We start from the raw sequence: 27,006 nt of genomic DNA, 5'->3' as shown, positions 1-27,006 counted from the left end.
CACTGGGTCAATTCATATATTATATAAATAGTGACCCTTACTTTCATCCATGGCAGTTCAGCTAGGGTGTTAGTGCTGGTTTTAGCTGTTAAGTGTTCTCAACTTGAATTTCTATGAGATTTTATATTTCTTCTTAGTATGCTAATTCTTTCCCCGAGAGGGCAATAAATTTGAGCACATTTCTTAGACATGTCTGAGTGCAGACAGGGGCTTGAGGTCTTAAAATGCAGCTACTATACTTTATTGCATTGCATTCTGCTAACACTTGTACTGACTTATTTTGATGGTATTATTTATTTACGCTGTACTTTAAAGAGGCAATTTATACCTACCATCCTATATTTCTGTGTAATACTTTCAAGGTGTATTCATATTAAAATATCACAAAATTGTGTCCACTTTTTGCTATGGATATTTGATTCCTGCTATCAGTGCAACTTGTAGTCAGGCAGTCACATAAAATGAATACTTCTCTATGTTCCTAGACGCCATAAAAAGTTTACACCAGGACATCGATATAGTTATTATTTCTACTTTCCATATATTTGCGAATTATGTACCTTAGTGGCATCTCCAGTAAAGTTAAAAGAAATCAATTACAATAACATCAAATTGGCAGTCAGGAAATGGACCTCTCTTATTTCCTCTGTAATGTATTAGATTCAGGATATAGGTATTTGATGTTGTAATGCTACTGTGGAAGAAATCAGATTATTACCTTTGCTCAATATGCATGCTTCACATTTAACAAGCGGATATACCACTAGAAGAACCTTTTGGCATAATTGCCATAGATTGCCAATAGAGTTCCCATTCTTGCAGTTCTTCTTAAAAGAATAATGTACAAAAAAAATACAATTTCCACCTCCTAATCCATTTAACTAGCTTACGGCAAGAACAGCTTCCTGTTCCAATTGCAATGCCGGACCTCATTTTGGGATCAAAATGTATCTGCAATTTACACTCAGCTACTCCTACTGTCCAAGTCGGACAAGGGGTTGTGGGTTCAAGCCCCATGTTGGGTAAAAGATTCCTGCATTGCAGGGGGTTGGACTAGATGTCCCTCATTGTCTCTTCCAATTCTATGGTACTAAGAAGCTTCCTATATTTCACTAAATCTCTCTTCGTAAGTGAAACAGCAAATCCTCTCCTTTGGTTCATGTGACTGATCAGATTAGCTTCACAATTTTAAAAATGGAATTCCTGGTGTGATGGCATAGTATGAAATGGAGCTTCCAGCTCTCAGGCCTTGACGTCTATCTCCATTCTCCTACCTTTGGTGGTTGGTTGGGAGGATAGTGAGTTGTTTTCTGGCCTTTTCAGTGTTCATCTTTTAGTCAGGTGAATAGGATTTGTCCTTTTAAAATCATTTAGGTATTGTGTCTTACTTCTGTTTTATACATTTTTAATGCATTTTATGCTGTAAGTTGCTTTGGAGCAGTCCAATTTGTGAAAAGTGACAAACAAATTTAATAAAAAGAAACAGAAAATAAGTGGCTGGCTGGCCTGGGTTACTATGCATTCCGGCCAATTTGGAGGCTGCCATTTACTGCACCGCCTCAGGCAGTATAATGTCACAAGACGGCACTGACATTGGACAATGCGCGACGATAGCCCTGGGGTTTCCAGGGCGATAGGGCCACAGGTCTTTGTGCTTCAGCAATTGTTACAACTGCAAGTACATGGATAGCTAAAGCTGATATTACCCATATTCAGTTAAATGGAAATTGCTGCAAGTGACAAATATTACCATTAAACAGCATGAGTTCTATGAAATTGATATCATTGCAGGAACACAATCTAATCAAGCAGTCTGGAAGTTCACAAACAATGGGTGGTGGGTAATATCCTTCTTGGTCTCCAGTATTTAGTAATCAGAGGTATACAGGAATCCTTTCTTTAGGTGGTGTAGCTAATAATCATTGATAGATTATTCCTCCACAATGGTCTCAGGTCTCATACTGTTAGTGGCAATCACAGTATCTTAGAAGAACTGAGTTTATATCTTGAATTATGTTGAAGATATAACTTAATTGTGTGTTGCATGAAAAAGTGTGGCCTCCTTGTGTGACTTGTATTGGCAAACAGGTGCATTGAATGCCCTGAGCACCAGGTCTTAGAGAGGGGAGACTCTCCCTCTACCAAATATCTAAGCAGCACTTCCCACATTGTGAGAGCCACACTTGGAGATTACAACTGTGGTGAAAGAGAAAGCCTCTCAATAGGTGGGCCAGCCCTACCACATGGAAAGTCTCTCCACCAAGAGTCATCCCAACCATAAACCATGCCGGCAATAAAAGACTGACTAATAATATGAGAGACAATCACTTAAATGATATTATTGCTATTATTGCAACATTAATATCCCACAACACGGCTAATTTTTAAAACACGTGTTGATCTTCTTTTATCCAGGCCTGTTCCAGAATTCTATTCAAATCTCTAGTCTAAATTAATTAAAGGGCAGCCTACATTCATTTTTCTCTCTCCCTCTTACCCATTATCTGCTTCTATATTGGGGAAAGAAACTTCTGCAATTTGGTCTCTTGATGCTGTTAATGTCAGTAGCACTAGCAGCAGGAGATATATACAATCTTGGCAGGTAAAAAGATTTTTCCACGCGCCATTTAAAGATGCATTATCTCTCGATGTCACTGCAGTCTCATGCAAGCAACAGATCAAGATTTGCACAGACACTAGTCAACCTGATGCATCACTTGCTGGGTTTGGGTTCCTTGTTTTAGTTGTTTTTAATGAGTTGTTATGTGTATATATACAGAGAATGTAAATACAGAATGTAAATATAGGACAAATCCAGCAATTTAAATGTAGTATACTGTCTGCTACCAGTATTACTGTGAAATGTGTGCCGCAATTCTAAGAGGAATTGAGGGATTCAGTGTTCTTCACTCTCACAGTTGTTCTATTTTAATATAGTCTCCTACAACTATAACACATAGCTCAGATCGAAATCAGATTGTAAGCAGAAATATCTATTGTGCAAGAATGAAATAGAAAACATTTGTTTGTTTGTTTGTGTTTAAAAAATCCCTGCAAACAGGGATATATATATATATATATATATAGAGAGAGAGAGAGAGAGAGAGAGAGAGAGAGAGAGAGAGAGAGAGTTCCACCTCTCCTTTTGTAATTCACTGCTCTTGGTGCCAAAACTTTTAGTCCATAGAAAGTGAATATATTCTGAATTCCCAAACAATCTCTTGTTGGGGTTGTGACAGTGGTGCTTCTGGATAACGGGAGAGCCACAATGAAAGCTACTTGAGCTTCAAAAGTGGGGTAGAAAATTAAAATAAACCCCATAAATAGACCTTGCTGTTCTTGACTTACAGCATTATGCATCAAAGGAGTTGATATTACTCGATACCCTTTTAGAAGATTTGGTTGGGGGCCCAATCAAATATTTTGCCAATCACCACAATCACACATGGAGGCTCCAATACCCTTATGCATGTCGGTCATTGTTTTTCTACATAAAACTACGTAATACCACATAAAAATGTTCCAATTTGAAATGTTCCTGCTTACGTGTTCTAGCCAGCCCGCCATTTCCTTATCCAGGACACTCCATTCAACTCTCCATTTCATGGAGAGCTTCGGTTCTGAAAAGTGGCCCACAAATAACGCTAGTGCTGTTAAGTTGCACTCCATTTGTGTGCGCACAAATTCAGAAACAGAGTCCAGCACATCTCACTCCCAGATAAATGTGAGCAGGATCCAGCCCTAGTCATTAAAATGACTACAAATCCTGTTGTCTGGCATCGGATCACGTTGCTTTTGTAAACCTTATTTTGCTCTTACGCTGTGTACCTAATAGGCAATATGATACCGACAAATCAAATGATATTTCAGTCATTTCTACCGAGCCCTTCTCAAATGTCATGACATTTTTTAAAAGCTATATAGCATTCTCTGAACGTTGGCAAGCCTATTACGTGCGCTTATTCTTACAAGTGTCTATAAGGCATTGCAATGAAAAATGCAAGTGTTAAGGTGCTGCCTTAGGCGTTCAGGCCCTGTGAACTGGGCCCTGTCAACAACAGGCACTGTCAGGTATCGTCTGCTGGCAACAGAGCTGGAACCGGCTTCAGCAGGATGGCAGGCAGGCTTTATCCCTGCTCCTTGAGCTGATCTTGAACTTGGGGGGAGCGGTTATGTTGTCACCAAAAGGCAATCTTTCCAACCACACTAAAGTTTGCCTATGTGTGTGTTTAAAATACAAAGGCATATTTATAAGCAAAATGCCAGCTCTCCCTTTTCTTTGAGCACTCCCAATGGCAATAACAGCCCTTCAAGAAACTATGGCATCCTGCTATCTCCCTAAGCCTCTCCAGCCAGCTGTTACTACAGTGGTACCTAGGAAGTTGAACGGAATCCATTCTGGAAGTCCGTTCGAATTCCAAAACGTTCGGAAACCAAGGACCAGCTTCCAATTGGCTGCAGGAAGCTCCTGCTCCTGCAGCCAATCGGAAGCTGTGGAAGTTGCGTTGGACGTTCTGGTTCCACAGAACATTCACAGACTGGAACACTCACTTCCGGGTTTGCAGCGTTCGGGAGTCAAAATGTTCGACTCGCAAGGCATTCAGGATCCAAGGCACAACTGTATATGCAATGTCAATTGCACAGAGGAGGAACAGGGATGAGCACTCATGCCCGGTCCTCTTTGGCACATTCCCAGCCATTCCCAGTAGGAGGGTAGCCATCAGCACTGTGTATCAGGAAGTCTGCAGAAGTTGAGCAAGCTCCCTGCTATGGACCATCACCCTCCAACTCATGGAGGGTGACCAGAAATGCAACGGAACAGGTGGAGTAAAGGTGCTCATCCCCACTTCCATATCTATAGGAAGAGGAACAAATGCCTGAGTAGGGTTTCTGTCCCTCTTGATCCCATCCTAAATCCAACATTGTTATATCACACGTAGGGATGGAGAAGAGATTTGATTCACTTTGCATTTAAAGGAGAATCTAGAAAGTTCACACACCAAAACACAGCCACCTTTCAAAATCTGCACTTTGGCAATGCAGTTCTTCAGAGAAGCAATATGTACAAAAAAAGCACATGCTAGGGTCCATAACAGTGAAAATAACATACAAGCATGCGTTATATTCCCCAGCTTGCAACCAACTCCAAAACACGTGCATAGGAAAATAGCATGCCAGGGAGCAATATTTAGCCTAACTTTTGTACTAACATGCTATTTTTCCAAAAGCAGGTGAGGGAGATTTTGGTGGGGAAGCATTCAAATATGCAGGAAAGTCACAGTCCAGGGAAAAGCCTTATCACTGGAATGTGCTGATTGCAGAAATCAGTGAAAAAACCTGGCCCCTGAGTGTGGTGCACTGACCAGAGTTCAACTTCCTTTGCTTTTTGTGTTCTTTAAAATTGCCATTTAACAAGCAGAGACTCAGGTAAAGCTTTTCTTCCCACCTCAACAAAAAAGCTTTTCTTCCCACCTTCTGTATCTGAAGTATCTGAAGAAGTGTGCATGCACACTATCTGAAGTATCTGAAGAAGTGTGCATGCACACGAAAGCTCATACCAAGAACAAACTTAGTTGGTCTCTAAGGTGCTACTGGAAAGAAATTTTTATTTTGTTTTGACTTTGGCAGACCAACATGGCTACCCACCTGTAACTGCACCTCAACATTGCGATGCAGTGAGTGGTGGAGGAAATGTCCCCTGCTTCTGGTTTTCTGCATCAGTAAAGACACAGAATGTTTTGTCCATAAAAGAGATGAACACAAGGTGCAATCTAAACCCACCTCCCTTCTCCACCGCAAGCAGATATGACTAAACAACAATACCAGCATTAGTAAAACCTACACAGCTTGATCATCAAACACATGGCTGACCTCCTACACTTCAGCAGCCTATACAGTGAATAACTGGCATGCAGGACTACCAGCAGGAGTAGAAATGAAGAGGGAAAGCAACTGGGGTAGGGAGTAGGATATATATCCTCAGCACTATCCCATTCCAAGTATAATGACTCCTCTTGGATGGAATTCATTTCTGTAGTCACGCTCCAACCCACTAGCAGTAGCTCTTAAAACACCAAAGCCTGTGTTATCCAAAGAGCAGCACCTTATTTTGGGGTGTTCTGATATCTGAAGGAGTGGAAGGTGTCTGCTTCCTTCACTTAACCTGTATGCATCTGGTTATTATTATTCAGTGGCAAACTGAACTTGGATCATGTTCCATACTGAAAGAGAGAGCAAACAGTCCAATATCATATATCCAAGAAAACCCTAAATTCTGCTATGAAAGCAAAGCATAACTGAAAGAGGGTGTCTCGTGTCATTCCCCGAAAGCACCCAGAATTCAAAGACATTAAGTCAAGTTGTGAGTACAAAATAATGAGTTATGAATGCTAAAGGTTGCATTCAGTGGTCTTGAGTGTGTGTTCTAGGAAAGGGTGTAAACTTCAGTATCACTCAAGTTTGATATTTTAATTGTATCTCCGGGTGCCCTAATCAGATGGGTATCCTCATAACCCACAATCAAGCTGGCAAAATTCTGCCTCTTTACTTTTCTGTAACCCCATAGGAGCCAACTCCTAAGGGCCAAGGTCCATCTGCCCCCCAATAAAATATTTGAAGGAGCCAGGGGGGCAAAGTTGATGAGCATTGCCATTCAAATGGTGTGCATGTGCTGTGTCTTGTGTTCTATTACATAGGGTGGAGCTTATCTGCCCCCCCCCCCAGTTGGCACCTCTGGTAGCCCCCAATTGCGGCTACATTCCTATGGCATATTTAACTGCACAGTAGGACATGCGTCTATGTAAGCATGCATATAATTATGCTATCAACAACAGAACCTTTAATGACAGGGGGAACTTCAGATCCTCGGTTGCTTGCCTGTCATGCAGGTGTTAATGGAACAGGAGGTACAAGTTTATAAAAGAGCATTTCTCCCTTTCCTGGTAGAGCTCCTGTAACTTAGGCACCTGCATAAAATTCAACAGATGTTTTTCAGGGCATGGAACAGTAGCAGTGTGGAAAAGTGTATCTATTAAGCATCTGCCCGTCCAACATGAAATTGGTTAAAGGTCCAGAAACACTTCCAGGAAAAATATACCAATCATAGCATAGATTATCATCATGAACCCATATGGAATTCAGTATGTGGTAATACACCCCTTATGTTTACTTAACCACAGCAACCCACTTTAAGGGAAGTTACCCAAGGAAATAAATAAGGGGGAAACCCGTAACAGGTTATGTATGCAATCTTCCAACTTCCTGGGGCCTGATCTAGTATGATCACAGAAAGCAGCCATACTAAGCCAGGCCACTGACACAAGTGACAACTGAAGCTATAATCAACTGGGAGGTGCTGCAGTAAGGCATGGAAATGTGCCGTGACACAGAAAGAGCACTTACATCATACAAGAATGATTGACAGGGAGTGGCGTAGCAAAGTCAGGTGGTACCAGGTGGGGAAAATTTCTTGTCATCCCCCACCCCACATTGAAATCTAGTTGGACTCCTAAGCGACTGCAATCTACTCACAGTATAAAAAGACTAGCTGTGATCTACCCATTGTCATGCCAGGAGTTGTTCAGCTTTTTTAAGGGGAGGGTTGGCCAAAGTTTATGAGCTTTTTTGTGGGGGTTACAGGGTTTGGGTCCTGAGTTGAGGGGACTTCTGCTTCTCTCCTTCCTTCCACCTGTTGTTTGTTTGCTCACATGCTTCCTGCATGCCTTCTCTGATGACACCCGGGGCGGTCCGTCCTCTCTGCCCCCACCTTGCTCCACCTCTGTTTACAGGTAATGTCAGGTGGTGTCACCTCAGTGACAGGTGGGTTTGGCTTGCAAGATATGGCCTCATGGGCCATTTGGAAGGACTACCTGCACTCAGTGTTGTGAAGAATGGTATACAAATGGAATGAATGAATGAATGAGCTGTTCCCCCATCCCTGATCTAGCTCATTGTTGTCTGTGGGACTTTCCCAGCCCTATTGGAAGATGCCAAAGATTAAACAAAGGACTTTCTGCATAGCTAGCATATATTTTACCATTGAGCTATTGTCCTTTCCCTGTGTGTAGCAAGAATTCCTCAGGCCACCACTGTAGGGCTGGGAACCTGTGCCCCTCTAGGTATTTTTCAACTCAGGGTCCCATCGGTTCTAGGCTAAGTTCACCATCCCTACACTGCAGGCTCCCTGTTCAGTAAAGTCGACTGCAGACTTTCTCACCCTTCTTCCTGTACCAGTTCCATGTGGAGGAAACAGGACAGAGGAGATGGCTCTGTGCCTGTGACTCTGCATAGAGGTTCAGGAGCTAAATTTTCCTTGACATGGAAAAAAGTGATGGGAAAAGCTTCACCTGCTTAATTTCTCTGTGCTGGGCTGCTGATGCAGATAACCAGGGCTGGGCAAAAAAAAAAAAAAAAAAAGGTAGGAATCCCAGTGAGGAGACAGGGAAGGAAGTCAAGGAGTATCTTGGGGCCATCTAGGGAATCTCTGAACCATGAGGGCATTGAGGAATCAAAGAGAGGAGTGGGACTTGGCCCAGAAGGGTCTCTCTCACTGCTGCATCTGCCAAGCAGTTCTTACATTGCATTTCTATCATGATGAAAATGCAAGGTGTTTGAAATTACCAGCACAGCAGCTTTTCCTTCTATGAAGTAAAGCCCTTTAATATCTCATGTGACTTGGGCACTGCGAGATTCCGGCCATTCCATAATTTTTGCTGGGCTGCATCCAAGACAGCCAAGCGTATGGGAAGATGCCAAGTTTCTGTAAAGTCTAATCCCCCCTTTCTCTCTCCCCCCCCCATATGACCCACTTAAAGAATGCCAGTTGCAAACTGATCCAAGAATATATGGCGTGTGCACATCCCCTTGAAGGGTATACTGTGTTGTTTTCCATGCCAGTGACACAGAAAGCACTGGAGAAACTTGCCTGGCAATATTTCCTTCTATGCAAGCTGGATAGGCTGAAAATTAATATTCTGGTAAAATGGATATGGAATACAGTCATATATATAAATACACACACACATACACAAAAAATAATCCCTGCGCTTTCACTTTTAAAAGTTTGGGGAAACAACTTACTCAGCTCCTGCATTGATGATACGATTTGGTTATGCAATGTCTCCCAGACTAAGATCACTTTAATATTGTTCAATTGTTTGGCATTCACTACTTTGGCTGTCTCTTCCTATACGATGCTTATTATCAGAAATGTGAGCAATTACCGAGACTATCTCGTCCTCCGCCGGTACGGTAGCTGCTGAGAGCGCGGCTGCTAGTGCGGCTGCCCTGGCTGCCTTCTTCATTGCTCTCTGAGTCTGAAGATTGGTAAAGTAGTTGACAGCTGCAAACTCGATAAGTGCAGAGAAGACAAAGGCAAAGCACACGGCAATGAACCAATCCATGGCAGTAGCATAAGACACCTTGGGCAAAGAGTGGCGGGCGCTGATGCTCAACGTAGTCATTGTGAGGACAGTGGTGATCCCTGCAAAATAAGGGTGACAAGGAAGCTGTTAGGCCTCTGTATGTATCCTTTTTCAGGCTTCCAAGCTCTGCACACACCGACTTCTCTTTGTGTGACTGCCATGTACCCAATAAACAGATTTACATCCTGAGCTAGAAGCCACAGCAAGTACTATTCATTTCTACTGGCAGGAGCAGAGAAGCGTTCAGTGGCACTCAATTCCTAGAGCTGCAGAGCTACAGGCTTGCAATGAGATCCTATGGATGTTCATTAGAGACCATCTCCCCAGCAAGAGTTCAGTTAGATCCATGACTACACAGAAGATTCAGTGCCACTTACCCCCAGGTAAATCCTCAGCACATAATTTTCCTCTGTCACATTCTTTAATTAAAAACAATGCTAATCTCTATCGCACTACAATACCCTGAACGAACGAAGCAACGAGCAAATGAAGGTCACGAGAAGAAAGCACGAATACCAGCCACAGTTCTTGCTGGGACAGCTTCTTTGTTGATCCAAAACACAACTTGGGACAGGATTACAGTCATAATGCATGGGATGTATGTCTGAATGAGATAGTAGCCTATTTTCCTTTGCAGATGGAAATAGAGTACCTGAAGTGAATATTCGCCTATGAGAAACACACAAAGCAATGAAAAATGGTGGATAAATGGAATGATGCAGAGTGGTTTTGGGCAGAGATGATAACACCAGCATACCAAAAACTGTCCTAGCTGGAACAGACTCCTTATTAATCCAGAAAGACACCTGAGAGAGGATGACTGTCATGATGCAGGGAGTATATATCTGAATCATGAAGTAGCCCATCTTCCTTTGTAAGTGGAAATAAACAGTCATTATTACGTATTCACCTGTTAGGAAACAAGTATATCAGCATTATCTTTGTCCATGCATTCGAGAATCTTGGAATGTCTTAAATAAACACATAGGGAGGGCTGTGTGTACTCATCATTAAAAAAAAAAAATTCCGTTATCAGGAAAAGCTGTGTTTGCAACATATTCTACCCTTTTGCATCCCCCCCTATTTTTCAATTAATTCTGGTTTTACTTTATATTAGGGAGGCCTTGTCCACATCCCTTTGAAATGCTAGGCTTCTCAGATTTCAACAGATATTGTCCATAAACTTCCAGGCATAACTTCACAACCATATGGACTAAACATTTTTTTTGGGGGGGGAGGGAGTAATGAAAGAGAGCACCGGAAGCTGAATTTTACACCCAGGACAGCATTCTGTATTTCCTGAGTGTTCCTGCTGTATATAAACCTAGCGAATAAAATGGTATTTTAGCTAGTTTTGCCTAGGAAGCTTAGAGGCAAAGTGTGGATTCAGAGTCCCATAACACACCCGCTTCCTTGCCTTTGCACCTCAGCCTATCACCGCCTCCTTCATGGCAGCAAAGAGATCTGACCTGGAACTGGAGCGATCAGAACTCCCAGCACTAGATTCATTATCATTTATTTTCCAAAGGACTAGCAATTGGAGCAAGTGTGCCACTGGACACATAGACAATTCACACTGTGAGCGTGTAAAAAGTACCATGTTGAAAATCTCAGTGGTCATTTTCTAATGTTGGCGCTCTGCATGCAGATGTGATCTTACCTGTATTGGATTTTATCGTTTCACTAGAGACTGTTTGCCCTATAAGATCATACTGGAGAAGACTGGAAGATTCTTGTGGAATTTCCACTGAATACAATGGTCCTTTTTTCCAGGTGTAAATAATCTCACTTTTAGGATAGGCATCTGAGTCAGGCAGGAAGAGAGAAAGAGAGAGGGGGGAGGGGGGTTGTCATGTGTTAATTATACTTAACTCCCAGTGCCAAAATAAGCAGCAGATCTCTTCTTTGGTAGATGCTGCTGATGAAGCATACAATGTGGTGTGATCTATGTTCTATGCACTGTTACCGTTGCTGTTATTGAACCATCACATGCTCTAGTTCAGAATGGCCAGAGAATACTTTGGCTTCTTCAGGCTCCCTGTCTGAGCTAGAGGGTCTGAGTATTGAAAATGCAAGGAAAGGTATTGCAAACTCTCCTGGTTAAAGAGACTCAGGGATTTGCTCCAGGCTTATCTCACAGTCTAGAGATGCATAGGGGAAATGGACACCCCACATTCCATTTGCTGGAGGAAAAGCCAACAAGGCAAACATTTTCTGCTTCTCCAGCACGACTCTTTAGTTTCCGTGCAACTTTCACACTTGTGGACAGGAGGTCCTAATAGCTGTGAAACGCAAGCGGTGCAATGCAGGCCCAGGGCACAATGCAGTTCTCCAAGCCTCTCTGTCTAGCTCCTGGAACTCTGCCCAGGCCACGCCTCCTCCTCCAAGCCACACCCCTCACTGACCCTGCTTTGCACACTGAGTGTTTTTGCCAGGCTGAAATCTGCCCATGAACTCAGTTACTGCCTCTTGTTTGCCTGGGTGGGAGATGCACGAGGGTGTCTGAGCGGATGTAGAAACTAGCCTATTCTACAAAGGTAAAATTTACATTAATAGCTCTGCCCACTTCTGCCGCTGGCCTCACTGCTGCTGGCAGCTTGCCCAGAATGCAGTACGCAGTCCCCAGGCTGAAAAAGGTTCCCCTTCCTGGCACAGCATAAAATTTAAACGCGCACCAGATTAGCACAGCAGCCAGTCACAACAGCAATATTATTCCCCCATCACGGTTTTATTTATTTATAATATTTCTCTTGCCCGCTCTTCATTACCAGAGCAATCCCATTACCATCACATTGACATTAAAATCACGTACACGTTTAAACAAAAACAGGCAGGGAAATATCTAAATTAGCACGCAACCAGCAATGTAAAATAGCAGCGCAAAAAAGTAGGCATTCAGCTGAATCAGCACCAACCACTTATGGGAAGGGAGGGGAGTCTAGAAATGGATTGGTGAGCTTCCTCCATAGATCTTAATTCACAGGCAGGTCTATAGAGTGAAGACTCTTCATCTTCAGTCAGTGCAAGCAGCTTGAACTTTGCTCAGTAGCATAAGAAAAATATCTGTGGAGCTCTTTCAAGACTGGTGTAATATGCTCATGGTGGCAATCCTTGCCATGGCTGTTCCAAAGTAACTTCATAGGCAGCCTGACATATTACATTAATCCAGTCTTGAGATTACCAGTACATGGATCAATCTGGCCAGACTATCCCCTGTCCAGGAAAAGCCACAGTTGCCTTGCCAGCCAATGCCAGCAAAATGTGTTTCTCTCCATGGGGACCGCTTGTGCCTCCAATGACAGTGATGGATCTCAGAGCATACCCAGGAATATGTATCTGATCCTTCAGAGGAAGTGCAGCTCTGTGCAAAACAGGTAACTTGCCCAGTTCCTGGACCTGGGAACCAGCCACCAACCAACTCTCCATTTTATTGGGAACCTGTCTCCATGTTGGTGTCTATTTCAGCCTATGGGCAATCAATTTTATTCTCAAGGTACCTCCAAAATTTGTCACAGCAGCTTTCTAAGGGTTCCAAAAATAATATTAACAGGGATCAATCTTAAAAATTCCCCTATGGTGGAGTATTTCAATTTCAATGGCAGCTGGCAGGGTTTTTGTTATTTTTCTATTATTATTATTATTATTATTATTATTATTATTATTATTATTATTATTACTTTTGTTACAACTGCAAATACAAAACTGAAAGAAAGAAAAAATTCCCATACCACTCAGAACAACTCTGCCACATGGCTTTCTGAGGATGCAACAGAGATCCTTCTTTGCCACCTTCACCACCATGTGGTAGGAACAATTGTGTGCTCTAGAAAATGTTATGACATCTTCCTGCTGAGATGTGCTCTACTTGCATTCCAGCCCATTGTCCACATTCCCTAAGCCACCTTGAAAATAAGCGAGAAGACGGGACTCTGTGCCACTAGAGAGGGCGCGTAGGAGCAATCACACTGATTACCTGCTTCACCACACTGTTACACAGCAACAATGGGGCTCAATAAGATCACCGCCTCTGTCACAAAATTCCTCAGAGTATTCAGGAATCCATTAGATTCCATTAGTCTCTGGGAGTGGACCATCTTCATGTGTCCCCAATCTCTGCAGGGGGAACTGATGCCATCAGACCAAACCTCACCAAGGAATGGTCTGACCATGACAGTGGATTAACTTTCCTGTACACCACTTACACATGACTGTTGTTAAGTGGAAAACAGATACAGTGGAACCTTGGTTCTCAAACAACTTTATCCATTCTGGGAGTCCTTTCAACTTCTGAAACTGTTCGAAAACCAAGGCACGGCTTCCGATTGGCTGCAGGAGCTTCCTGCACTCAAGCAAAAGCCATGTTGGGTGTTTGGGTTCTGAAAAACGTTTGAAAAACAGAAGACTTCCTTCCGGATTTTCAGCATTCGGGAGCCAAAACATACGAGTACCAAGGCATTCAACAACCAAGGTATGACTGTAAAGAAAAAGAAACTACAAGCTCCCTGCTCCAGACTATCCTCTTTAAGTTCTGGTGCAAATACCAAATCAACGGCATGCACTGCAGCATGCTCCATGGCTGCTGTGATAGCCGTGAAGTCCTGAGTTGGGGTGGGTGAGGCACCAGCAGTACCCCTATTTTGTCTCTCTGGTCCAATACTAGATGAAATCCTTTGAATTCTATACAGGAGTGGAACAGTCTGGTGAGGGAGACAGAATCCTTATGGACCACAGTGACATCCTCCTTGCCCTGCTGTTTTACCAAAGTACTCAGGTAGATAAAACTGCACCAGGCCAATTCCACCCAGCTAGTCCACCCAGGTCTGGGTAATTCACACCAGCTTAGCTCCCTCATCTATGACCAAATTGTGAGTGACAGATATTTTATTAAGGACCAACTTGGAGTTAAGTAACCATACCAGAGTGGCTGAACGGACAACCTAGGTCTTGGTGGATGGAGAAAAGACTCAAAAAGGGCACAGCTATCAACCATGTCTCTCCCCCTGCTCCTCACTTTTGTTGTATATGGTCACTGTGCTTATCTTCCATAAATTTATTCTTTACACAGAACTGTTGCCATTTGTACCTCTTGCATTTCATGGTCATCTGGCCCCAGTAGGTTAGTTCCAAATGAAATTGGTTGAACAGAGATCCCAATGAAATCAATCCAACACGTTAGTCAAGACATAAGTTCCATTAATCTCAATGGGACCAACTTAGCAACTAACTAAGCACTGATCCAGTGAATGGACAGCTATCTGCTAATTGAGATCAACATTTTATGCATTTGATAAGATGAGTTCTAGTCCACAATAGCTTACTTCATAATAAATCTATTAGTCTATAAGGTGCCATAAGACACTATCGTTTTTGTTGCATCCCTGCATTCTAATTTTCAAAGTAGATGAAATTTCAGGAGGTATTGTACTGCAATTCCAACAAGACACATCCACCTCCCTCAGTAAATCATTAATTCTAAGTATTCCTATCATGCATGATAACTAAACAATAGTGATGATATCCAGGTTTATGCAGAAACCACTGGAGATTCTCTCCAACCCAAAAATGTTGCCAGTACTTTTTAACCTGTGGCTGAAATAAAGGAAGCCATGGTATCCTTCACAGAGCATCTTGAAGCCTCATTCATCATGTTTTTAGCCTTGTCTTTAGGTACTTTCCCTACTTCCACACCAGCAGGTGAGAACTTCCATATCCATACTAGACTAGGATACAAATATCACTTCCCTTGCCAAGGCACTGGATAGGGAGATATGAAACTAAGAATTAAATTCAGGAAAGATCTTTTATTTTTCCATCAACTTGGGCAAAGCACCCTGAAGCAAGACTCAAGGCAAACTTGTTTTCACATCCTAAATCAAATTCCATAAGACAGCTTTTGTAAACTTGAGATCTGAAACATGGCATCTTTCATCCCCAGCTGCGAGTTACAAGGCTTCACACAAGCTCTGATAGGTAAGTTCAGTGCACAATGGCCAAATTTCTTTCCCACTGTTAGGTTAACTTGTCCTCGTGCAGCAGACTCCCAGGCAAATAGTTTGGCTGGGAAAGAATAAAGGGTTGAGTGCATGCCCATTTTATCTCTTGGCACCGATTTAGCACATGGTGCAGAATCTTTGACTCCCCAGACTACAACTCCATTTTCCCTTACCATTGGCCATGCTAGCTAAGGCTGATGGGAGTTGGAGTTCAACAACAACATAGGTTCCCCGCCTATGAGTCTTTATCTTAGAGTAAAGCCTACTGACCCAAGCAGGTATCATTCTTGAGGATAGCCAAGTTTTACCAAGTGATTTTCTCTAAAAGATTTACAGAAATGACTGAAATTGCACTCCTGGTTGTAACTTAAGATTGGAATAAGCATTTCATTCCCCTCTGCCCCTTAAATATAAAATGCTTCTTTAAGGAAAATGGCTGTGGGGATCAGTGTCAATCTGATGGACCCCAGGCTTACAACCACAGACACTGAAAACTTATTACTATTACTTATTATTATTATTATTATTATTATTATTATTATTATTATTATCACTTCACCAATCATTACAAGTTACTACCAAGGCCATGTTCAGCTGAGGTAGCAAAGCCCAATGGAAAGCGCAGTCCAGGACCTAGTTGCCTAGCCTAGAAGATCCTACTGCAGCAAATTCTTTCATGAAGGGCCCATTTTAAAGAAACATACTTGCATTATAAGAGATTGTGCTTATGACCCTATTTCAAGAAACAGTATATCAAGAGGCAGTATATTATGTTGCCTAAGACTTTGCTTCTACTGAAAGATAGGAACTATTTGCAGACTTACAGCTCCCAAACTTCAGGGGACAAGCATGTCCATCCATAGGGAAGTTTACCAGACGCATAGGACAGTCAGCATTAATGGTAAGTCTACAAAGGAGAGCAGAATTGAGCTGAGTTAAATCACCAGCAGATTTGGGGGGGGGGATACATGCCAGAACAAAATTACATGCAATTAGAGTGCCTTCTTACCTCATGGTATAGAGGATGGTGCCATTCTGCATTATCCTGAAAAGTTTGTTTGGAGTTGTCATATTATGAGCAATGGACTTCTTCCCGTTTCTAAAAAAGGTGTCTGGTGTCCATATTTTACTGACCATTAAATTGTTCAATCTCAGAATTTCAGTGGGCCCACCAAATTTCAACCTCTCATCAATCCACATTTGCCGAAAGAAAACATCCATGGTATATTCCTATTGAGAAAACAAGGGAGCTGAAGATCAGGATCCATCCTCTCTAGTAACAATATATGGTTACTTAGTGGGAAGGCTTACATGCACATGTTAACCACACTCCATTCACTACTTAATCACTTTAATCCTATTATCCTTAAGTAATTCCTCAAAGAGGAGCCAGCCTATGAAAGGAAAACATATCCTATTTCATGATAAATTGCCCCAAATTAATCAGTGAATAATGGATAATTTGCTATCACAAAAACAGATATCTTGATATGTATTCATAAAACAGACTGTAATTCCTGGAACCAATGCCTTATAACAGATATGTGGTATTGATTTAGGGTGACATTGCTTTTTATTTTTTTAGCAGAGGTTTGGATTTAACTGGGTTGTGGTTGGGTAAAAGCTTTCCTGGAGTGAGAGCCAAGGGAGTGGGTGGGAAGAGATTTAGTGGATTTTTATAGATTCGTTTTTGAAATAATGTATAAGAAGAGGAAGAGATTCAGGAGGCTTGAAGTATAAGCAAGACAGTCAACAATGATTGGCTCGAGGCATTTGCTGCCTGAAGCAGAGCCCTAATGGTGCCCTTCTGCTTGCTGCGCTATTCAAACATCAGTTCCTGCCTTCTTCTATTCCCTCTCTTCACACTGATAATACTTCCTGAACCAGGTCTCTTCCCCCTACAGGCAGTTGTAGGATCAAGAGTGCCATGGTCACTGTAGATGAGGAGTGGGAAACATCTAGCAAGGGGGTCTAACCCAGCCAACCATGCTTCTCCATCCAACCCCCAACCCAAACACACCAGACACCTATAGAAATCCAATATAATGAAGAACATGAAAGGGAGATTGAAGCCTTCAGGACAGAACACTGTGTTTTATTATTCTGGTAACAGTGAAACTTATAACCTAACTTTTGTCCTCTTCGAAACACCAGGGCTGTTGGATCATAAAGATTTTGCCTTCAAAACCCCAGTTCACATAAATAAGAATCCTAGTTTTTGGCTGCTTCTCATTCAATTTCAGTAACGCTTACACAGAGCAGGTACTGACGTACTCACTGGCTGATTTCAGACACAACACTCGAGTATGATTTAACCTTATGTGAACAAGCCTTGGGCTCATCAACATCATTCTCCTCTGGTACAGCCACAGTTTAGTGTTACGTCCAAACCTGGGCAAACTGTGTTTTGTGTTAACTATGGTTTACTGAAAGCCAACTTTACACCGTGGTTTCTGATCCTGGTTTGTTTCTTTAAACTATAATTAACAGTAACCACGGTTTGAAGTTTGGAGATTTTGCTAAATTGCCATTAACTGGAAGCAAAAGTGATAGTTTCAGATATCCTCTTCACAGCCACACCAGAAGAGGTGAGAGGAGCAGCCAAACCCAAAGGTTGTTTGCATGATGCTTAACCAAAGTTTAGCATTAGGTCTGAATACACCACCACTCCATGTTCCCTGTGAAGATCAGTCTGCACTTCTAAGTAAATAAACTGGTTATATATGGAAAGCTTCACTTCTGTGGTTCCCCAATAACTTATATCCCTGCTCATCAAAAGCCTCACCAACTTTTATGGCATTATATATTGTTTTTGTTTTTTAACAATCATTTATGCCATCCATATTTGTGAGATTGTACCTCATATTTCACTTCTCTTCTCAGCGCATTGCTATGCATTTTGTAAGAACTTTTAAAAATCCTTGGTAGGTAAAATGAACAGACAAAACCCAGGATTGAGGTTGGAAGCACCTTATTTTACTAACCAGCCTTTGGCCTATATACTCAACAATAAGCCTCAACGATGCCAGACGGAACCACAAGCATGATTGCAGCCTTTAGATTGTTGATAATTGATTGTGCAGACATAATAAAAACATTCTACGGAGATTCTAGATGCATGCACCCTACTGAGTTTGTGGCATAAAAATGTAGGTTCCCCACCCCCAATTCGGAATAGTTCTTGCTCGTCTTGAACATGCTGCTTTCAGTTTAGATTCTAGATCAGGGGTCAGCAACCTTTTTCAGCCATGGGCCGGTCCACCATCCCTCAGCCCATGTGGTGGGCCGGACTACATTGGGGGGGGGGAGAGAACAAATTCCTATGCCCCACAAATGTAAAAAAAACCCAATGCTGATTCCCAGACTGTCCGTGAGCCAGATTGAGAATGCGATTGGGCCACATCTGGCCCACAGGCCTTAGGTTGCCTACCCCTGTTCTAGATCCTGACATCCAAGGGTGGGTGAGGTTACTTAATACATGTTTGAAAATCATTAAGTTGTCTATGTATTTTCCTCCCTGCAGATGCCCCAGGTGAATGAAGAAGGAAGTAGGGATTGCAAATTTGGTATACACACACCCACAATGTCATTAGGAAGGTGTGGAAGTGTGGCTCCATTGCCAGGAACCACCTATACCGGGGGTCAGCAACCTGCGGCTCCAGAGCCGCATGCGGCTCTCTGACAGGTCTCCTGCGGCTCCGACATGCCCCCTTTCAATGCCCTTTCAATAATAATTAAATGGTTATCGGCAAAAAAAGGGGGCCAAAAAAAACCATGAATAATCCGCATCAACGTTGAACAGCTGGGCGGTCTTTCTCAGCCCTCTCGGGGTTCCCGAGGACAGACCCAAGATTGATGTCCACCTTGACCACTCCCAGAGAGAGGAAGCGACTTCTTCACACCAATAAGCGTGTGGGGAGGGCTGAGCTTTTACCACCTCGGCGTGCCAATTGGCAGGACAGATCGCCCGCCTTGGCACATAGGCTCGGAGCCGGGGCCTTACCGCCGAGGTAGCCACTGAGGATGAAGGCGGGAGGCGGGCACGGGAGAGCGACGCTTCGTCCGGCCAATGAGCCGCTGGGATGCCTGTTCCTGTTTGAGGGGAACGTGCCAATGAGGGTGGCGTTAGGGCGGGGAGAAGAAGGAGCTGGGCTTTGCGAGTTATCGAGAGAGAGAGAGAGAGAGAGAGAGAGAGAGAGAGAGAGAGAGAAAAGAGTCGGGATAATAAAGGCGGCTGGAGGTGGCGGCGGCGGCGATTGGAGCGGCCCCTGTTCTGAGCGGCCCCTGTCGGGCGGAATCCTTTTCAAAGCGGCCGCGCGGAGGGCGGAGCAGGCGGGCTAGGCGTCGCCGTGACGGGAGGGCGGTGATGGTCGCCGACAGGATGAAGTAGAGCTGCTTTGGGGTGGTGGTGGCGAAAACATCCGGGCTGCTTCTGAAACCTCCGCCAACCGGTACTTCGCCAGCGCTCGCTGCAGGCGGTGTACATGCTCAAGACGGCCCCAAGGGCGGCTCGGGGGCCTGAAGCCCTGAGGCCGGCGCGCTGCAGTGCCTGGCGCGATTCCCCCCCTCAAACCTGTTTTTTGCTTTTTGGCTTTTGCCTTGCTCTCCCACCCCCCTCTCTTTTTCTTCCTCCCCTCCTTTTTTAATCCAAGGGGAGAAATCCCATTTTTAAAACAAACAAACAAACAAAAACAAACAAACACCCCCCACAGCTGCTGCAGCCACTCTATTTGAATTTTTATTATTACCCTTTTCTCCCTCTATCACCCCTTTTTCTTTTCTCTTCCCCTTTTGTTTTTGTTTTCAAAAAAAGGAAAAAGAAGAAAAAGATTTTCCCCTTTATTTTTATTTTTTAAACTACTACATATTTTTAATAGATATCCTCCCCACCCCACCCCACCCCCAATTTATATTTTTCCACCCTACTTTTCCATTCCCACCCCCCCCTTTTCTTTCTTTATTAGTTCGCTTGCCAACCTATCTTAGAGGGGGAAGCCCTCTCTCCCACCCACCACACCCCCCAAAAAACAACTTTGAGCTGAACCCCCCAAAACGGGGGTAGATCACTGCTGAAAGTAGATCACAGTTTCTTGGGTGTTGGCCACCCCTGGTATAAGACATGTAACTAGAATAAAAATTTTAAAAAACCAAGCAAATAATTGTAATAACTACTGTAATAAAGCACTGCTATAATTATATATAATTTCCCTAAAATTTTGGTTTCATTCGCCTTTCCGTGCTGAAATGTCACAACCTGAACTACCATGGCTCCCCCCCCCCCCAGTTTTGATCCTGGGTACGCCCCTGAGTCAATGCAAAAAAGTAAGAACTTATTCTTGTTGTTTTTACTAATTATACTTTGCATTGGCTCCTATATGTTATTTATTATTATTGCATTAAGGTAAGAAACAATATATGCAGCGTTATATTTGTTTTAAATGTCGCAATGGTTTTGCGGCTCCCAGTTGTTGTTTTTTCCTTTGGAAACGGGTCCAAGTGGCTCTTTGTGTCTTAAAGGTTGCAGACCCCTGACCTATACAGTATCTGTTTTCAAATGGATACACTGTTGGTAATGCAGAATCGCTCTGCAACGAGCTTCCATTTTTGGAACAAAACTAGTTTTTCAAATAATACTTCTCAGGGGCAAAAAAATATGCAACAGATCTAGACTGTGTGTGAACTACAGTGGTATCTCAGTTTACGAACCCTATCCGTTCCGGGAGTCCGTTTTTATACCGAAACCATTCTTAAACCGAGGCGCCCTTTCCCTAATGAGGCCTTCTGCCGCCGGTGCCCTTCCACCATTCGGATTCCATTCTTAGACAGAGGTAAAGTTCACAAACCGGGACACTACTTCCATTTTTGTGGAGTTTGTAATCCGAATCACTTGTAAACAGGGCTTTTCTTAAAACTGGGGTACCACGGTACATGCAAAAAACAAGCACCAGGTCTCCATTGATTCTAGAATAAAATGTCATGTGTGCATAGCCAGACTCCAGAATGTAAGGGATCCTAATAATAGTAGGAAGGAAGTTTACAGTATCTATCAAGGGCTCACACACAACATACTGATGAGCCCACCCCAGGTTCCATAACTGAGTGCCTGTTGTTGCCATCTGCTCTTTCACTGAGCAAAAAGGAGTACTCCCTGTTTGACGTGCATTTGGCGAAGTTTACTTCCCCTGCTGGGAGCTCTGCTGTGTATAATTCTCCGCATTGTGGTGCAAGCGGCTGCAATCTTCTTATAGCTCTGATGCCCTCTTAACCAACAAACCCTGCTTTCCACCCTGGAAGGCCAGAGAGCAGTGGGGGAAGTGAACCCACCACCAGACATTTACATTATGATCTAAATATTTGATTTGCAAGTGTGCTTGAATACACGCGCGCGAGCACACAGCTCTCCTCCCCTCAAAAAAAAAAAAAAAAGATGCATGCTAAAACCGCCCGCCTGGCCCACCGCAGTCGTGCAAAACTGTTTCTCTGTGCAGCCCCAACGGGAAATGCACGGCCGGGTCCCTGCAAGGCAGAGATTGTCAAGAAGATTAAAGCGAGTAATCTGCTCTAATGACAGTCCACTCAGATGCCACCGTAATGAATCCTAGAAAACAGGGGCAGAGCAAGCTCCCTTGCAGCCGAAGGGCTTGAAAGACAGAGAGGGGGGGGGGGGCGATCTTCTTTGACACTAAGGCTCCTCTCACGGCTAGGATGGGGGGTGGGGGTTGAGTTGAGTTGATGGGAAGGGGGGGTCTTACCATTTCCACATCTGACACAGGACCAAAGCTGGTCACGTAGATGTCTGTCTTGACTTCCGTCACGGCTCCTGGGAAGCGGTTCCAGGGGGCGAAAGTTTGCGTGCGCACCGTCGAGGGGAGAAAGGAGAGAGTTCGGTGAGATGGGTGGCACTTATTCTTAGGGTGCTTCCCCCTCCCCCTCCACCAAGGGAGGAAACAACTTGTTTGCACGTAGTTAGCAAAAAGTAGGGTTTGGCTTCCCCAGATGCCCAAACAGGACTTTCGAGAAGGGGTGTCTTGGCGATGCAATCCTGGGAAGGAGGTGGACGGGGGTGGTCTTGCCTCAGTGAAATCTCCTCTCAAGAAGCCCCCACCCCACAACGGCCCCAATGTCAGGAGCAAGCAGCCCCCCCCCCGCTTGCAGCGCGACCCCAGCGGCGCATACTCGGAAATGCAAGTCCCACCACCCAAACGCTGCGGTGTCCGAGGGGGCTCCCTTGAAGGGACGTCAAGGGTCCCAGCCCGCCTTGCAGGCAACTGTGGCTCGCAGGCTGCAGCTCAATGGGAGAGGTCAAACGCCGTGAGGAAAGAGGGGAAGTGTACAAGACAAGTAAGGACCTGGGCTGCCCCTGCCGCCGAACCCGGGTCGCAGCCGGTTGTCGTAGCCGTCCAGTAGCTTGTCCAGGATCCGGGAGATGTTCTCCGAGTAGAGGTCGCCCTCGTCGGCGGCGGGGTCGTCCGCCAGCACCTTGTGGAGGCTGCAGAGGCAAGCACAGAGCCCCGCCGTCACCCACAGGGTCCCTTCTTACCCCAAACAAACTCCCACCACCACCCCTACGCTTCCCAAAAAAAGTTGCTTCACTTTGGATCGACACAACAGCAAAGCAGCCCTCCCGGCCATTTGCTGTCCCAAGATGTAGAAGAGCAAGGCTGGCCCCAACTTCTCCTGCGCCCAAGTTTGTATTACTTACCACGCAGTGAAGCAAATCCAAGGAAGCCACCAAGCCATGCCTGCGCTCTGCCCAAGACCTGGATGTCAACCTGGTCAACTGGAGCAAATCTGAGTAGGACCCATCTTCCTTCTTCAGTTTTGTCCTCCCACTCGGCGTTTTCCTTACTACCAGTAGTATACCCGTAGACCTAATGCTCTAGAGGAGTGTGGATGGGCAGATGGACTTGGGCTGGTTCCCCCCCCCTCTCCTCTCCCTGCCAGCCCCGCCTTCCAGGGGCTCTCTTCGCCCTCTGTGTGTGTTACTGTGTGTTAGTGTGTGAGTGTGCGTGTGTGGTCGGTCCCTGATATTCCCCCACCGTCGTTCAGGCTCATCTGAGTACTTCAGTTGTGGAATTACAGTATGAAGGGACGGTGCTTGGTCGGAGAGCAGTGACAATAATCGAATAAGGCATTAGGGGAGATTAAAAGGAAGAAATCCACTGCTAGTTTTGGCATGGAATTAGCAGGGACCTGTTAGGAAATCTGGAAAAGCACTGGCATCTTGCTGATAGAGATTATGTTGGAAATGGCCTCAGCTTTTATTATTTTTATGGTTCACAGAGATTTTATTATGCAGCCTGTGCATCATTAGAACCCTGCCCCCACCTTTTGGGGGGGGGAGGGTGTTGTGTAAAATTTATTTGACCAGTTTGCTCTTTTCTGCCCTTTATGACCAGGCCTTAAATGCCTCGACTAAATTTGTTAACATTTCCCTCAATAGTGCAGGCATGCTCTCAAACACATATGCATCGATTTTTGAAAGGAAGAAAGAAAAATCTAATCTCTTCTGCCTGACCTCCACCTGGGCCTAACATCATGTCATCGTGTTCTCTGTTGCCAATGCTGCTTCGCTGTGGCTTGCTATTTGGTATGTTAAAGTGTAAGAATCACTGCCAGCCCAATCCATAACCCAGTCAAACTGAAGTGAGGCAATTTTTAAGCTGAAGGGAGCAAATCGTTTGGAATCCAAGCACTTCAATTTAACCAGACTGTGGAAAAAAAGGGTTATTGTTCATTATATTTCTGGAAAGAATCAGTTGGTTAACTGGTGGCAACAAAGATCGTAAATTAACTACTGCTTGGACGTTGATATTACGCTGACTTGGGATATTGCCGAGTTGGAAAAGGTTCAGAAAAGGGCAACTAAAATGATCAAGGAGATTGAGAAAAGGTTGCAGTGTTCAGGATTTTTTAGTTTAGAGGAAAAGCAAGTAAGAGGTGACATGGCCGAGTTTATAAAATTATGCATGGTGTGGTACGAAATAAACACAATTGTTTTAAATAAATAAATACCGGTACTTTTTAAAAACACCAAGCACTTAATTCCCTATAAACACATACGATTCTGATGTCTTTCATACATTAGGACCTTAATGTACCTGATTGTGCATCCAACCAAGTGTGTAGTAGTGATCAAACTATGCGACTGGAACTGAGGAGCTCCAGGTTCAAATCCTAACTCAGCTCACTGGATGATGCTGAGGAGCTCCAAGTTCAAATCCTAACATAAAGCTCACTGGATGATGTTGGGCCAGTCACGGTCTCCCAAGCTCATCTACCCCTCAAAGCTGTTGTGAAGGAGGGAAACCATGTACCCTATCTTGAGCTTCTTATGAAAGGCACAATATGAGTTTTTTTAAAAATAAAATAAAAATAATCATGGACCTAGTACCCTATGAGAAGGCGATGGAAGAGTTTAAGACTGCCATCACCACACAGTGCCTAGTTATTTTTAGGACCCTTTAGATATAAGAGCACCACCCAGCATCATCAACAACAGATGGTGATGCTTTCAGCTTGGGATGCCCCTCCCATACATATCCCTGTATAGGCGGGCCAGTACAACTTGGGAGACCAAGCACTGAACTCAGGGACTGACTCCATCTCCACATGTGCCAGCTGCCTGACTGGAAAAACAGGAAGTTGGCCAAATGCCTGACACTCCACAGGCCTGGACTCCACAGCCTCTCACAGTCATTCTATTTACACAATAGAACCTCAGCAAAACATTCAACCAAAGGAAACCCCTTTCCACAACTACAAATCAATATAGATGCTAGATTAGAAAACAAACAAAAAGAGATTTGAAATATTGAAATGCATGTAGCACAAAAAAGTGCTCTTATAGTCACACAGAAGTGGGGAAAAGGTTTAAAAATAACAACAACCAAAAACAGATGGATACATACAGAGAGTTTAGTTGCGCCCAAGAATGGTTTGTTACATTGCAACTTATATGTTGTTTTGAAATTTTTTAACTGTGTTGCAAACTATATTTCTTTCTGAACTGACTGGGTTATAATTCAGTGCGCTATATTATACTATTTTGTACAATTCAGCCTCCGACCACTTTATTGCTGATGTTGTTGTCCAAAGTTTTTTGTCTGACAGTTAGCTTTGACTATCATTCCTCCAGGGACGCGGCAGTTTCCCTTCCTTTCTTTAATGTAACACTGCTGTTGGTCACCCTGAGCCATAGGGATAGAGCAAACTATATAAATCTACTAGTCTTGAAGGGATGGAACTTCAGGATTCCTCTTTCAACAATATTTCAAGCTCTTGCTAAAGCCAATTAAAAAGGCAGAGCATGTGCCTTTTGGGCCCACTGTCAGCCAGACAATTGGATCTGTGTGTATGTTTATAGCAATATTCCAAAACGTCAAGGCAATCTCATTTTTCATTATCTTTCTAAGGCTTTGAATCTGTTTCTATCCTCAAGTCCCTAAAGCAAATATGCTGATGGAACTATTGACAGATGGTGATCCATGTTTTTTTGTATCTATGAAGATTCATTTGTTACTAGGAGCATGCTCGTAGCTCAACTTTGGACTTGCTGGGATTCTTCTTCACATGTCTTCATGCTAAAAAACAACAACTCCAAATCCACAGAAACTAAATAGCTGGAGATCAGGAAGAGGAGCATGTTTTCCTTCCCTCCTGAATGGCGGTAATGCCACCAGTGTGTCTTGGCAATTTTAAGAGAGAACAATATCCAGGCAGTCTTGGAACTTGGACTGAAAGAGAGACATAGACACCTGACTTGTTGTCTGTGAGAAACCAACACTATGGTGATGGGACACTTTTCAGAAATCTGATGGAATGCAGTGAGCATTCGATCTCCTTCTCACCCTGTATATATGTGTAGATAAAACTTGTATCACAGAATGCCACCAGACTCTAGTAATCTTCAATCCAAGGAAGCCAAACCCAAGGTGAATGCTGGGATCCCCTGGGTGCACTTAACAATTTTTTGACAGTTAACAGGTGGTCAAGTGTAACTATCTAACAACACAAAGTGATCCTAGATTCCAGAGCAACCACTTTTGAGATTGTAGACCCTCCTTCTTTTAATACAGCCGATCCTTCTTCCTTATAATTGATACTTTATTTGTATCCAGTCTAGTTAGTCTTCAAAACCGCATATATCCAATTAATGTCACTATTTTGGTGTGGTTACTTACACATTTTCATTAGTATTAAAAATTAGAACATCTCTTTCATCCTAACAGTTTTAGCCTGAAAGTTTAGACTTTTATCAAGCTATTTAGATGTTACAACACGTGTTCTGGTGCTGTCATTGGACCTTCTATGCAAAGATAATAAAATAGCCTTTCCCTATAAAATATAAAAAGCCCAGCACAGCTCACAGTGTTCTATCACAATTCCAAAAGATTTCAAGATGGCCAAAGAAGTGGACATGAATTAAGATATCAGACTATAATTTGTGATTGTAGAGCTGTTGCACTTGCATACCATATATTTTCCTGGGGAACAGGTAGCACACCTCTTCATGTGCAGCTTGCTTCCCAAGAAACCATTAATACACACAATTGACTGCACCTTGATCAGTATTATTTGACTTAATAGTT

General features: G+C 43.5%; 1 protein-coding gene across 1 annotated transcript in view; it reads right to left on the bottom strand.

The window, feature by feature from the left end:
* The window catches only part of GABRA6 (gamma-aminobutyric acid type A receptor subunit alpha6), a 31,581-nt gene extending 8,284 nt beyond the window's left edge, over positions 1–23,297 (bottom strand). Inside the window, exons 1-8 of the mRNA XM_033139815.1 lie at positions 23,118–23,297; positions 22,765–22,904; positions 22,168–22,235; positions 16,425–16,645; positions 16,240–16,322; positions 11,083–11,226; positions 10,180–10,332; positions 9,222–9,481 (exon numbers count right to left, since the gene is read on the bottom strand). Coding sequence (XP_032995706.1) covers positions 9,222–9,481; positions 10,180–10,332; positions 11,083–11,226; positions 16,240–16,322; positions 16,425–16,645; positions 22,168–22,235; positions 22,765–22,904; positions 23,118–23,155 — 1,107 coding nt within the window. The 5' untranslated portion in view covers positions 23,156–23,297. The remainder of the gene's footprint in view (positions 1–9,221; positions 9,482–10,179; positions 10,333–11,082; positions 11,227–16,239; positions 16,323–16,424; positions 16,646–22,167; positions 22,236–22,764; positions 22,905–23,117) is intronic.
* Between the last annotated feature and the right edge of the window lie 3,709 nt (positions 23,298–27,006).

This window comes from Lacerta agilis, chromosome 2 (assembly GCF_009819535.1).
Source record: "Lacerta agilis isolate rLacAgi1 chromosome 2, rLacAgi1.pri, whole genome shotgun sequence".
NCBI classification, from domain to species: domain Eukaryota; kingdom Metazoa; phylum Chordata; class Lepidosauria; order Squamata; family Lacertidae; genus Lacerta; species Lacerta agilis.
This window is presented reverse-complemented; position numbering and strand designations above follow the sequence as displayed.